Here is a 15,512-nt window from a genome sequence, read left to right on the forward strand (position 1 = left end):
ATCGGAACAGACAGACAGCTCGGCAATAAGTACACTTAAGATATTAAAGGCGTCAACTGAAATCTATTTTCAAAATAATTGTAAGAACTAAATCTCAGGGCTGTTTGGATTACATGAACATTCTTTTGTAAGCCCTGAAACTCTTTGTAAGTTGATATTTCCTCTCTGCCATACAGGAGTGCACCAGAATCATAACAAGGGATTGAGCAGCTGAAGCTGCTTAAATCAAATGTCTTAACAGTTTAAACCAGTACATTTATCAGCAAAATTTCAAATGAAATCTAGCAACAAGACCTAAGTAAGAACATGTAAATGAAACACTTTTTTCCCCCCTTTCAGCTGGAACCATAGCAGCACTGGCAATGTTTGACTTGCTGTATAGATGCAGATTCATTCCCCAAGTGCCTGTGAATGAAAAATCTGACCTCAAGGAGAAACATCGCAATACAGTAATTTAAGAACAAACATACTCACCATTTCTTTGAATTCTGGGATTTTTCAGACTCTGTTAAAACGGAAACATGAACGTTAACATTTAAAATGATCTAACACGTGAACTATAAATAAATACTGCATTCGAATCATCTATGTATGGCATGGCACTGATGCGTGATAACATTACCTTGCTCCTCACCATCTTTGGATGCTCAACAGATTGCGTTTGCTGGAACCCACTCCATTCTGCAGATCTCCTGGCATTAACTGGGTTAGCAGAGGAGTCTATGGACATTTTCAAAACAAGGTTATGATTAATGTTTGATGAAATTTTACATTTTTAAAATTATAATTAGTAACAAAATTAATTACAATACAAATTTACATGTGTACAGCACCTTTCATGTCCGAAGGACGCCCAAGGTGCTGGACAGTCAGAGATTTGGACCTGAAGCGGGGGGGTGGAGGACAGTGAGGGTAGGAAGATGGTCGAAGGCACAGTCAAAAAGGAGGGTCTTGAGACGTGCCTCAAAGGAGGCAAAGAAGGGAAAGAGGCAAAGGGAATGTGTGATGGGAGTTCCAAAGGGTGGGGCAGAGAGGCTGAAGGCCCGATCACTGATGGCGGGGCGGGCAGGGGGCGTGGAGCAGGCTGAGCGGAGGGAGAGGACAGGTTGATAAGGGATTAGCAGGAGTGTTCCAATAATTTGCGCTACAAATAGTGGCGAACAGAATCTTTATGTAATATACAATGACCATCACTCGCTGGTATCAAGTGACCATTGCAATCTGCCGACCATGATCACAGCACAATCATTAATCCCTCGGTGTAAAATATCACACAGAGCATAGCCATCAGCATCTGACAGGACATGTCTTGCTGCCAAAACAAGCTGATTCAAATGATGAGAAAATAGATACGTGGAGCGAATATGAAGTCCATTATAAATAAAACAGTGTTCAAACTTGACACAATTTGAGACAAGGGAGTTTCTCCAGGTGTCCTGGCCAAAAATCCTTCAGATTAATTGGTCTCTCATCAATACAGCTTTGTTGGAGCAAACTTCTGCCACATTTGCCTAGAAAAACAGGCACTACACTTAACATCAAGTACTTATGAACAGTCTTGAGATGTTTCAACGCAATAAGGTGCTAAATAAATGAATCTCTTATTATGCAATAGCACTGCACAGGTGGAGACAGGACATAGTTGGCGAGTGACAAATTTATGTGTGTTAACAAAGCAACACCAATCACATAGTTCCCATCAAATTCCTAAAATATTTTACTTGTGCATCATTCATTCACTGATTAATATTCCAAAAATAACTCTATGCTGCACAAGATTTAATTGGATTAAAAACAATCAATACAAACAGGGGCACAATGGTGAAAACTGGCTCAGTTTGGGCTTTCGAACTGCTGAACTGTTTAACAAAATATCAACTGTTTCTGCTAGTAGGGAGTTTCCGTGGCTGATATCCTTGGAACGTATTTATTACATTTAGGCTCCACTACCCAACTCCCTGCTTGTCGGGCTTCCCAACTCTTCCCTTGTTCTTTTTTTTTTAAAAAAAACTTATTTCACACTGTTTTAGAGACAATACTGCCACACTTCAGAGTCCATGTTTGCCTACATAATAGTCACTATAGTTAACTCTTCCTGCTGAGTCAAAGGTCAAGTGTAAGTCCCACATCAGGATCAGAGTTCAGTCTGTGTTTACACTCCAATGTTGACAGCTGAATGTCTGTTGCAATGGCAAAGTGCCATCTTTCAGATGGGATGTTAAATTCATAACCTGTCCGCTTGTTCTTGGGGTGGACATTATTGATCCCATGCATTATTAGTAAAGAGAAGGGAGTTGTTCTTATTGACTTGGGCAAACAGTCCTCCAGATAAATTGGTTGTTCTCCTCATGGCTGTTTACAAAATGACTGTTACATTACCTACACAAATATCCTCACAGTTAACAGTAATTACTGTAAGGCACTTTTGCGATATTGCAATGTGGTATAGCATTTAAATAAGTTCAAGTTTTCCTTCTTTCTAATTCACTGTGTGATGTACTGTGCTGTGGGCCATGGAGACATTTTAATATCGTATTGCATCAAATGGAAGTATATTTTGAATGACTGATCAATGCCACATTATTGCCAATAGGTGCCAGTAGACCAAACGCATTACAAATGCGTTTCAGTACTAGATTGTCACCACAAGGTGACACTGTGCAGCACCGAACACCGAGGTCCGCTGTGCAGCTCCACTCAAAGCCAAATGGAACAAAAGCACAACTTATATCAGTTTACAAATTCGTCAGTGTTACCTGATGGCAAGAATCAGATGCTCTCGCATTTGCTGGACAGCCGAGCTTTCAATTTTGTACAGGTTCTGGACAGTAGACTAGAATTTTTTCCATCTCTAAACATCTTCAGAAGGCAGGTTTGGAAGAAAAGGGCCATTTAAGCTAGTCTTTCCAGAATACCAACCTTCTGCCTTCCAATCTCTCCCTTACACTATCAAACAGTTCTTGAATGAGAGCAATCCCCTGCAATCTCCTGGTTAGAGCACTCGCTTTGCAAGCGAGAGACCTGAGTTCAATTCCAGGCAGAGGGCGAAACCTTGGGCAAGTTTCCTTACTCCACACAGAGCCTAATAATAATCCCTCCAAACCCAAAATCAATAATAAAAATTGGTCATTTTCAATCTACGACTGTTTGTGGACATTGCTGTGCGCAATTGGCTGCCGCGTTCGCCCACAAATATACAGTCAATTCACTTTACAGTGTGTTCTGTGAAGCGCGTTGGGATGTCCTCCCGACATGAAAAGCGCTATATCAAATGCAAGGATTATTATTATTATTATCTCATTCCAGCTGTTTACTACCCTCTAGGTAAATATAATAAGGTGGTATAAAAATGGAATCGCTTACTGTGCAATACCCCTGCACAGATGGGAACAGGTTAGTGATAAATTTACATGTCTTAACATTAAGCAACTGTGTCTGCCTAAAATTGTTCTTCACAACCCTAAACCCTTGACCTGCTGCCTCCTTGAATGATGTGCAAGTATTTCTCTGCATATACTTTCTCTACCCATTGGGCATGTTGTAAAGGTAGCTTCCTGAGAAAGTCTTCTTTCAAGGCCGAAGAGCATTAACTTATCCAGCCGTTCCTCACAATTCATTCCTCTAACATGGGGAGTTGGCTTTGTTGCTCTTCACTGCCTCTTGAGTTTTACTTGGACCTAAAAACATGTTAAAACATCTGGGGGTTGGAGATCTTAAACTCTGCCTAGTTTAAAAAATAAATAATTATTACATGCACAACATTTATATTTCACTTTCTGCCAAAACAATTTAAGCCACTAACACCACCAAAACTGTTAAACAGCAAGATCACAATTCTCTTCTCCATTTGCAGCACTTGGAAGCAATACAAAGTTCACCACTAAGCAGTACGAATCAAGGTTCACCCCAACACAAAAGGTTTATTTTCAATAAACCACCAATCCCAAATTACAACTGTGCTACAAGAAAATTACATTTGTAAAGCGCCTTTCACATCGGGAGGACGTCCCAAGGCGCTAGCTAGACAGTCAGTGTTTCGGACCCGAGCTGGGGGTCGGGATCGGGGAAGGTGGAGGACAGGTGGGGTGAAAGGAGGGTGATCGAAAAACACGGTTGAAGAGGAGGGTTTTGAGAGAGGCGAGGGCGAGACAGAGTGACTGCGGGATGGAGTTCCAGAGGGTGGGGGCAGAGTGGCAGAAGGCCCCCCGCCAATGGTAGGGCGGGCGAGGTAGGGGACATGAAGCAGGCCTGAGCCCGCTGAGCGGAGGGAGCGAGCAGGTTAGTAGGGGGTTAGGAGGTCGCAGAGGTAGGGGGGAGCAAGACCATGGAGGGCTTTGAAGGTGAGGACCAGGTTCTTGAACTGTATCCTCTGTGTGATGGGAAGCCGGTGGAGTCGGGTGAGTATGGGGTTGATAGGGTCACGGAGCGATTTCAATTGATTTAGGTGGAAACTAGTTAGTATGGAATGATGGCATTTTGTTTAACCCTCAACTCCTTCAAACCTTTCACCCAGGCATTGACTAAGTCTGCTTTCTTCCATCAGCAATGTCACAGATCTCTACCTCACAGCCTCCTCAGCTCTGCCCTCTACAATCTCCATATTATATACTCTACAGCTCGCTTTCTCTCCTGCACAGCCCATCACCTCCCTCCCCCCATCCTTACCTAGCTCCACATCCCCAGAGGATCAACTTGAAGATCGTCATTGTTACTTTCAAATGAATCAATGGCATTGTCCCACTCTCATTACATCCACAATTGCCTGCTATCCTGGTCCCCACCTACCCTCTCAGTCAGCTCTGACCTCCTCCATCCACTCTGCTCCATCATTGACAAGTAAATATTCAGCCACCTTGACCCCCAATCTTCTAAAATTGTTCTTCCTGGCCCCCTACCTCTCTCTCTTAGCTCTCGTTTCCACTCAAGACTTGTAAAAGCACTTTGAGGTTCTCCGACATTAAAGGTGCTAAAGTGCAAATTGTTTTTTTAAAAAACTTTGTATTCAGGCAGACATTACAAGTGACAATGTAGTAAGGTTCTGCAGTGCGAGTCAAACAAACATTGTGAAACCCTGTTAACACAGCCTCATTTAGCACAGGTCTGCTTACAAGTGTGGGTGTACTGTAGTCATGCACTATACAGGAAGCACAATATATCTGATTTAATTGTTGATTAACCAGCTTCCTGCACTAAAAAATGGCCACCTTTAGAGTCATCAGGTCATGCTGGCATCATTTCCTGTGTACTGGAAGCATGACTAATGCCATTTCCTGTGTACTGCCAACTGCAAGTTTGCCATTTTTTGTGCTTTGTTTTAACAAGTGTGGGGTCTGACTTTACAAATCCAGTTCACTGCCTGGGAACAAAATTGTCCTGCAATTGTGAAATGACCTGAAACTGTCCTCCAAATATCAGGGAAAATAATTCAAACTTATAATAATAATAATCCTTGCATTTGATATAGCGCTTTCACGTCGGGAGGACGTCCCAAAGCGCTTCACAGAACACACTGTAAAGTGAATTGACTGTATATTTGTGGGCGAATGCGGCAGCCACCTGCGCACAGCAATGTCCCACAAACAGTCATAGATTGAAAATGACCAATTTTTATTATTGTTTTTTGGAGGGATTATTATTAGGCTCTGTGTGGAGTAAGGAAACTTGCCCAAGGTTTCGCCCTGTCTGGAATTGAACTCAGGTCTCTCACTTGCAAAGCGAGTGCTCTAACCACTGAGCTACAGGACTCCACAAAAAAAATGTTGAATGAAAACATTTTTAAATAACCACAGTGTGGGTTCTGGGAACTTTTCTGTGGCCGATTGTTTTACAAAAATAAGACTCCCATTTATAGAAACACTTGAGGGGAATGCGAAGCTTGGTAAGTAGCATGGATCCTGTAGCTTAGTGGTTAGAGCACTCGCCTCACAAGCGAGGGGACCTGGGTTCGATTCCTAGGTAGGGCGAAATGTTGGGCAAGTTTCCTTACTCCACACATCTCTGTTTACCTAGCAGTAAGTAGGAACCCGGTTGTTAGTCGATTGTTGGATCACTTTTCCGGGGATGATAATCCCTTCATCAAAAAAATAAAAATAATAATTTGGTCACTCAATCCACGACTGTTTGTGGGACACTGCTGTGCGCAATTGGCTGTCACGTTTCACCCACAAAATATTGTCAATTCACTTTACAGTATATTCTGTGAAGCTCTTTAAGATGTCTCGAACGTGTGATAAGGTGTGTGCTATATCAAATGCAAGGTTTATTATTTATTATCATTAAGTAATATAATGAATGAAAGTGAGATCTTACCAGGTTCGCTTGCCACAACAAAAGATTCAGGAGTTCTTTCTGGCAAAGGTGGTGGATTATCTTCTTTATCCCCAGAATCTTAAAAAAAAGAAACTTTTTTTTAATAATTATTTTCACATTTATTCCCTTCCTGAAACCTTCGAGCTATTGAGCTTTTGACAAACTAATTTGGGGTATGGAATTCTTTACTGTTTCCAATTGATAATCAGAAATAATAATAATGCTTGCTTTTGATATAGCGCCTTATCATTGAGACGTCTCAAAGCACTTCACAGAATATACTGTAAAGTGAATTGATTGTATATTTTATGGGCAAAACATGGCAGCCAACTGCACACAACAGTGTCCTACAAACAGTCGTGGATTGAGCGACCAAATTTCTTTTTTTAAAAGTAATTATTAGCCCCAGAAAAGCAATCTGCCAATCAACTAACGAGAGGCGTGTGGAGTAAGGAAACTTGCCTAAGGTTTCGCCCTGTTTTATCAAATGCAAGGATTATTATTATAAGTGTTTTAAATTACCAAATCAATGTTTACTAATGTCAGAATATCAATTTATTAAAAAAAAGTATCTGTTTGTAACTTCTTGTTGTTGGTATTTGATAATACAAAATTATAACCTGCAGTTAAAACTCCCTATGTCAACCCTATCAAAACCTTTCATCATTTTAAAGACCTCTATCAGGTCACCCCTTACCCTCCTCTTTTCAAAAGAAGAGTCCAAGTATGTTCAGCCTTTCCTGATAGGTATAACCTCTCAGGTCTGGGATCATTCTTGTGAATCTCCTTTGCACCCTTTCCAGTGCCTCCACATCCCTTCTATAACGTAGGGACAAGAACTGCACACAGTATTCTCAGTGTGGTCTAACCACGGTTCTATAGCAGTTTACCATGACTTCCCTGCTTCTCATTTCTATTCCTCTAGAAATTAACCCCAATGTCTGGTTTGCTTTTTTATGGCCTTATTAACCCGGGTTGCTACTTTTAGTGAATTGTGTATGTGTACCCCTAGGTCCCTTTGCTTCTCTACTCCATTTAGGTTTTTACTTTCCAGGATGTATGTGACTTCCTTATTCCTTCTACCAAAATGTACCACCTCACACGTTTCTGCATTGAAATGATTTTGCCATTTAAATGCCCACTCTCTCAAACACGGCCAGAACTATATTTTAATAAAATAAATCCTCTTATTATGTTTCGTATACTGTTCAGTACCTAACACAGAGACACTCTTTAAAAGCAACTGTCATGAATCGGGTTCAGACTATCTTATCTCAATTGAATGCCCTTAGTAGGCTCTGGACAGTGTGCAGCATTCAGACCCAAGCTGGGGTCAGGGCAGGAGAAGGGAGGGGAAGGGGAGTGACCAATGGCATGGTCAAAGAGGAAGGTTTTGAGGTGGGACTTGAAGGAGGCTAAGGAGGGGTTGAGGCGGAGTGATTGGGAGATGGAATTCCAGAGTTTGGGGGTAGAGTGGCTGAAGGCTCTCCCGCCAAAGGCACTATATGAAATGCAAGGATTATTATTATCATTTGCGAATCCAGTCAGATTGCATGTTCAACGATGCATACTGAATAACAATTAAGCTAGGAGGTTAAATTTACAACAGTCTTACAACCTCTTAGGGGTCAAATAGCAAAGATGATTTCCCCCAATGTCAGCTCATCTTATTTGGGTTGAATCTATCCCTGAAACAATGGATTCTTTCAATAAAGAGCAAACATTTTCTTGGACAGGAAAAGCACGTGATCATGAGCATTCCATCGTGACTGATTCAAGTCAGGCATCGTACATCAGTGTCCAGGGTGGATAAAACAAATAGCAAAACTATGCCTTCCAACCCTTCCAACATTCTGGGACACATTTTGATGGAGAACTGGAGACACCACTCATTATGCTGGAGTGTCGGTGAAGGTAGCCAAGTTATTCGATTCTTGGCTTCACCACCAACTGGGAGAGCAGGCGTGAGGACAACTCTGTAGGAAAAAAAGCTCCCATTTCAAACTGATCTGAAAGTCAATCCTCAGCCTATAGTTGAGGTTTCCTGGCAATGGATTTGTGGTGTTTGAAGCGGTTGATCCTATCATTTGTTCAGAGCTGCTCTAAGATGCACAGAGATGTTTCTGGACCATGATGTAGGTCAACCTTTAGGCAGCTGAGGGCCAGATGCCCCATTTGAGAAACGTCAGCATATTTTTGTGTTTCTCTTCCAGAAACATTATATTTACAGGTTATGGAGGGAGAAGGTGGGCCAGATGAAATGGAGATGGAGTGGGGGGGGGGGGGGGGGCAATGAAATCAACCTAACGTTGGCTAAGTAGCCAATCAAAGATCTCAGTCCTGATAAATAGTTGCGTTGTTCCTAAAAAAATAAATCTGATTAAACTTACAATATTTTGCTTCATTTAAAGGGGCAGTACTTTGAACAAAAGCACTCCCATTCTCTAGACTTAAACTCCTCTTTAACTTTTGTATAGGTACTTCCTTTGTAAGCAAGCAAAGAAAAAATCCTCCATTAATAAAAGAGTTTGCTTCATAAGTTTAATTAATGAAATAAGAATCTTTAAATATCAATTTTAAAAATCTGCCTAGTGGGATGACTGAGTCTGTCTGATCACTGTATACTCTAAGCTCCTATTCTAGTTATGAATATAATTGTAGAAGCTATTTATGGTTTATTCAAATCTTTCCCTCAAAAAATACAATACACGATGGGACCCATTAAATGGCTAAGTACAAAAATAGAAACCTAAGAATTTACAAGCAATGTGAAACATTGCAGGGAATTTTCTCTTATTCATGATTGTTTAACAAGCAAAGCAGATGATACAAAATGGCTTTAAATATAGAACTTGTCACGTAAGCACATACTGATAGTTAACATAAATGTATTGTTTGCAGGTTTACTCATGAACCTCTGCCTCCAAGTTATTTTAAAGGAGAAGAAACATGAAGAGAAGTGCTTTTCAGTCAAAAGACTTGTTCAAATGCTGGTAGTTCCAACACTTCTTACAAGTGCAGACCAAAGCTGCCACCCTTGTTAAAGTAAATTAAACTAATCAGGGCAAGTTGTATCTCCTCCAGCAGCAAAATAATCAAGAGAAAGAGGAAGGAAATTCTGCAGGATCCAAAAACTAAAGATATTTATGTAAGATATTAATATCACATATTCTTCTGTAGTTAGGGGTTGGGAAATAATTCAACTGGTATGTCCTTCCCCTAGGCTTTTTTTCAATATAAAGTGTTCATTGGTACTGTAACACATCAGTTATGTGGAAGGAAAATTAAATTTGAACCCACCTTTTACAAGTTAAAATGTAACCCTTTTAGCCGCACAAATAAGCTAATTTGTTCACTCATCTGTATCTCAATTTGCTTTGTTAACGTAATCAAGTGTCACTGATAGGTGTTTCTCCTCAGACATGCCTGCAGTTTAAGGGTTAAAATAGTTGCGAACAGTTGCACCATGTGTGAAAAGGCATCATCCTGCTGTTCCTGTACCTATTCTCAAGAGTAGAATAATGATACATAATAAAAATAATAATCCTTGCATTTGACATAGCCCCTTATCACGTCTTCGAGACGTCTCAAAGCGCTTCACAGAATATACTGTAATGTGAATTGACTGTAATTTGTGGGTGAAACATGGCAGCCAATTGTGCACAGCAGTGTCCCACAAACGCTTGCGGATTGAGTGATCAAATTATTATTATTATTTTTAAGGGATTATGGTACAAGTAAATGCAGAGTCCAGCTCTTCTTACCATCAATGCAGAGTTCAAATTAACACTGACTAAGATAAAAAAAAACCTTGCACAGCAAGTAGACCACTGCGAGGGCTATAACATGAAAGGTTATCTACACTCTGCAATTAAGTCCAGAAGTGTTTGATCCTGCATTTCCACATAACTATTGCAGTATGAGAAGCTTACAAACACAATGTAAAAATCCCTGGATTTTTTTTATAAAAAAGTATTGGAGGACAGTGTTAATCCATTAACGCATGACTAACTATTGGTTCGGTGAGACTCGAGGATTCCTGTAGCATATTAGTTAGAGCACTCGCCTCGCAAGTGAGAGGACCTGGGTTTGATTCCTGGGCAGGGCAAAATCTTAGGCAAGTTTCCTTACTCTACACACCTGTTTATACCTAGCAATAAGGAACCAAATTATTAGTTGATGAGCAGATCTCTTTCCGGGAGTATTAATCCCTTACAAAAAAACTATTTGGTCAATGATTGTTTGTGGGACACTGCTGTATGCAATTGGATGCTACGTGTCGCTCACAAAATAAACAATTAACTTTACAGTATATTCTGTCAAGCGCTTTGAGACGTCTCAAAGACGTGAGAAGGCCCTGTACCAAATGCAAGGATTATTAGTTTTAGGAATAGGCTGGAGAGGTTGAGGAGGTCAGAGCGCAGGACATAAAACGTTAATGGGAGTATAACTTCCGGCTTGTCAACATTTAACTGCAGGAAGTTTGCACTCAACCAGGCCTTGATGTCTGTCAAGCAGCTGACAGAACATCAGCAGACCTGGAAGAGAAGTAGATTTCGATGTCACCTGCATCCATGTGGAAGTTGACCCCGTGTCTGCAGATGACATCACCAAGAGGGCGCATGTAAATAAGGAAAAGAAGTGCTATGGGATCTTTAATGTCCACATGAACAGACAGACTTCAGTTTAACATCTCATCCGAATGATGGCATCACCGACAATGCAACACACCCCCAGCACTGCACTGGAGGGTTAGCTTCGACTATGAGTTCAAGCCCTAACGTGGGATTTGAACCCACAGCCTTCTGACTCAATTAAATACAAATTAAATATTCAAATACGTTAAAACTAGGAATAAAATGCGAGGCAGACTTGCAATGGGTTCAAGGTCACCACTGCATGTTGTGACGTCATCTCAAGAGTAAAAACAAAATCACATTTTGTTATCAGGATTATGACAGTAGGGACTATTTTATTTTTGTCTCCTGATCATTGGTTGGTGACTTGTGGTTGCTTGGGCACCATTTGTTTAGAGCACAATATCCTTAGCGTGTGTGTGAAGGGCAGACAGCTGTTAAAGAGGTGAACACCATAAAAGGAACAAAAATTGTATGGTGAAAATTACAGCTCATGCACTGAACAATGCAACCCTTGGTATAAATATCCCTTCTCTCCCTGGTGTATCCTTCAAAAGAGCAATAATTCTCTCACAGCTGAACTACATTGGAAACTTTGGCAGACAGCAATAGCACACAAATTCAGAGATTTGGTCCAGTGCCTCTAAACGCATTGCTGGCTTTGGCAGCCATTTATTTAAACCTGAGACTCGTGGACTGAAAAGAAAGCACAGTGAACTCAGGAACACAACACTACTAAAGCACAAGTTAAGTAATGTGAAATCTATTTTGTGCAGTTTGGCTTGCACTGTGACAATTGCTCAATACAACCAGTGTTTCAAAGCCCGTTGCTTGCTCTCTCCCCCTCCTCTCAGTTTTCTTGTTCTCCTTGAAGGACTTTGGAACTCGAAGAGGTTAACAGACACCAGATGACTTGTTTAAAAAAACAAAGCCAACTTTCCTCATTCCCACACAACTCTGAACTTTACAGCAATTGAACGGTCACCAGGAGGCTCGACTTATGCTTTGATTATGACCCATTATGTCTCCAGTATTCCCATTCCTCTTGAACACTATGTGGTCCTTTCCCCTTCTCCTGCTCTTCTTTATCAGTAGTCCCGGTTCATTTGAGAGGGCTTTCATGGGTTTAATATTGTTTCTATTTACTTTTTAAAAAATGTGAATATATGAGAGATGCACACCATATTCTCGATGGAATTGGTAAAGCTACAGTCTTATGTGAAACAAAGGCTCCCATGTACAATTCCTACTCTTTTCTGAATGAGATGATCTTGGCTAGAGTGGAAACCAGGGCACCAGAGAAGTTAAAATTTGTCTCCACATCATGGTCTACCTAAGGGAGGGCAAAGCAAGAGAGCAAGAATCTGGCTCCCTTTCCCAGCCATTAACCAATGACTCCTGCTCTAACACTCTGCAAGTGATTAGGACTGAGCTCAAGTAGGATTGTCTCCCTCTCTAACACTTCTTCTCTTCCTCGTTCCCAACAATCTTCACAAAAGTCAGTCTCATACCGGAAAAATGACCATGTCGAAAACTACGGGGTGGGGGGCGAGTTTGAGTGGATTGAGAAGGGAACCAGGCACAAACATAAGAACATAAGAATTTGCTAGGCGAAAGAAAACCAAGGTCCATCTATTTCACCTTCCACCACCCTGGCAAGTTTTGTTCCAAACTATATACTGTATCCTGAGATATTATCATCTAGCAGAAATCTATCCAATTTGTTCTTGAAACAAACAACATTTTCTTCTTCCACCGTCTCCCTAGGGAGTCTGTTTTAGAAGTTTACTACTTGCTCACTGAAACATCAACAACAACAAGATTCCATTTATAGAGCGCCTTTCACGTCGGGAGGACGTCCCAAGGCGCTGTACAGTTGGGTCAGGACCCGAGCAGGGGGGAAATGGTCAGGGTGAGGGGAGGGAAGGGAGGGAGCGAGGAGAGGGTAGAGAGTCGAGAGGGGAGCTGAAGGCACGGTCAAAGAGAAAGGTCTTGAGACAGGCCTTGAAGGAGGAAATGGAGGAAGCGGCGAAGGCACTGGGGGATGGAGTTCCAGAGCCTCGGGGCTGAGAGAAACATGAGGGAGGATGAGAAACAGAGGTTTCTAGAATACTACTGTCTACGACTACTACTCTCAAAGTACTTTCCCAATCTAACTCGTGCATCTTGCAGCTCTGTAGTCCGAGCAAGTTTAATGAATTTAAGTTCTGCTTTTTAGGATTGAAAAGGCCTGGATTATGCCCCCTTACAAATGCCGTTTTACCAATAAAGTGTTAAATTCTGTAAACCCGAGTTGCATCACTTGCTGCAATGTAGCCATGCATTTCCTGTGTGGGGGCGGTAGAACTCCACATACGCTTGCAAATTGTGACTTACTCTTACAGTAATGGCAGTCAATTTTCTTTTCATTGAGCAGCTTAATCAGCTCAGCAGAAATAGAATGGCCATATAGAATATCACCCCACAACAACAAATGATATTTGTATAGCGCATTTCACGTCGAGAGGATGTCCCAAGTCGCTGGACAGTCAAGGATTTGGACCCGAGCTCCGGGTTGGGATCAGAAGAGGTGCAGGGCAGGTGGGGGCAGGAGGGTAATCGAAGGTGCCGTTGAAGAGAAGGATCTTGAGGCAGCCCTTGAAGAAGACAAAGAAGGGGGCGAGGCAAAGGTACTGTGGGATGGAGTTCCAAAGGATGGGGTAGAAAGCCCAACTGCTGAACGTGGGTCAGCCAGGCGGGGGACACTCAGTGGAGGGAACAGACAGGCCTTGTATGGGATTAGCAGGTTACAGATGTAGGGAGAAGCAATACCAAGGAGGAGGGCCTTGAAGGCAAGGATGAGGATTTGGAACTCGAACCTCTGGGAATAGGACTTTAGGAAAAGGCAGGATCTGTGTTGGCTGCCGTCAGTCCAAAGGAAATCAACACATGACCTCTTGGATGTAATCTTCTGCTTAATAGTGTAACCAACAGAGTAATCCATTTCTCCACAGTCCTGCAGTCCCCTACAGTACTTACAAAATAATCTTCAATAATAGATGAGAACTAAAGAATGCTACTCATTTAAAAAAAACACACAATTCACTGTGAGGTAATAGATTTGTAGCTCAAGTAACATTTCAGACAATTGTACTTTTATACTCGCTGACCTATTTCGTCTCCCACAAGTGTGTTCCAACTGGTACAAACTAAGTTTGTGTATGTGTTTTTATTTAAAATATGGCTTTTCTTAGTTTTACACAGCCATTTACAAAAATAAACCATATCTGTGGGCCAAAGCAGTTTGAAGTTTTTAGCTACAACTACTGTCACATAATCATCCCATTCTACATCAGCAAATAGATATCCTCAACAAGAAATGTACACTTACGTTTGTCAGCTCGTAAATTCAATGTGTTGGATGGTTGTTCTCGAGCAATGGACAAAGGTGATATTTTTCTCACTGAAGGGGTTTCATTTTGCATGGTGGAAGTAACAGTGGCACTTAAAACACTGGAGATACTTTTAGGTATAGCTGTGCCAACATCCATCTCCTCTGGTTCAGAGTCGTCAGAATGGAGAGGGTTAGTAAAACTGAGGGGTGGTGGATTTGCACAAGGTTCACTCGTACCCACGGTTACAGGGGGAACAACAGGTGTCTCTTTTGAGGACGTCTCTGCTGTCAGAGCGGGTGCAGGAGAAGATTGACATTCGGTTTTGAATAATTTATCAGCAGTGGAAGACTTGCTAAAGGCAGGTGGCGTACATTCAACACTTTGCATGTTCCATGAGGCTTGAGCTCTCTCTTTGAGTGGCAGTTGCACTGGTCTCTGTAGAACGTCAGAATTTAGCTGACTCTTCACTTCCTGAGTAGCACAAGAGTGCTGCAGAGTGTCCACTTGGGAGTTCACAGAGTTCAATTCCTCGGATTTACAGATCTTCTCAATCTCAATCACTGAAGTGGATTTAGCTTTAGTTAAGGGTGTTCTATTAAAAGAACCGTTTCCACCAGGTGGTGACATTTCAAAACTCTTAGGTCCTTCTTGGAGTGGTATCTTCTTTATTTCAATACTCAGTTTTCTCTCCAGCTTTTTCTCAATGGATTCAGTGTGTGAAGAGGGACAATTTTCAACCTGTTTGAAGGTATCCGCTGGCTTGTTGAAGTTTTCGTTGAGGTCTGTGGCATGTGATTGTGTAAACAAGTGTACGACTGGTTTGGGATGATATCGATCGTTATCCTGCCAGACAGTTGTAACAGCAGGATATGCAGATGGAGGTGAAGGAGTCAGGATGGGTGGGACTGGTTGTGGTTCTGGAGGTTGCAAGATTTCTTCTTTAGCATCCCCTTCCACCAGGCAGCTACAGAAATGTTATTGGAAACAAAGACATTAGCACGACCGAGGCACAAGGAATATATAACACCAACTTTTGAAAAAACAGAATCTACAGGTTGTTTTATTGTCAAACCACAAACAGTGGTGAAGTTTAGATCTTCCTGGAAAAAAAGTAACACAGAAAATAGAAAATTAAATATCAGAAAAAAACTTTTGTAAATTGAATTTTAGGCTACTTTTCTCTGCTGGTGAA

The 15,512-nt window shown here is 41.5% G+C and overlaps 1 protein-coding gene across 3 annotated transcripts in view; it reads right to left on the bottom strand.

Moving 5' to 3' along the window:
• LOC103176992 (protein tyrosine phosphatase non-receptor type 12) overlaps nt 1-15,512 on the bottom strand; it is a 71,043-nt gene that overhangs the window by 6,745 nt on the left and 48,786 nt on the right. For 2 of the 3 annotated variants that reach the window (XM_007890903.2, XM_007890905.2), the window contains exons 13-16: nt 14,317-15,284; nt 6,310-6,387; nt 623-720; nt 475-505 (exon numbers count right to left, since the gene is read on the bottom strand). In XM_007890903.2, the coding sequence (XP_007889094.1) occupies nt 475-505; nt 623-720; nt 6,310-6,387; nt 14,317-15,284 (1,175 nt within the window). The remainder of the gene's footprint in view (nt 1-474; nt 506-622; nt 721-6,309; nt 6,388-14,316; nt 15,285-15,512) is intronic. The other variant, XM_007890904.2, reaches the window with a different exon arrangement.

This window comes from Callorhinchus milii, unplaced genomic scaffold, assembly GCF_018977255.1.
Source record: "Callorhinchus milii isolate IMCB2004 unplaced genomic scaffold, IMCB_Cmil_1.0 Scaffold5, whole genome shotgun sequence".
Lineage (NCBI taxonomy): Eukaryota > Metazoa > Chordata > Chondrichthyes > Chimaeriformes > Callorhinchidae > Callorhinchus > Callorhinchus milii.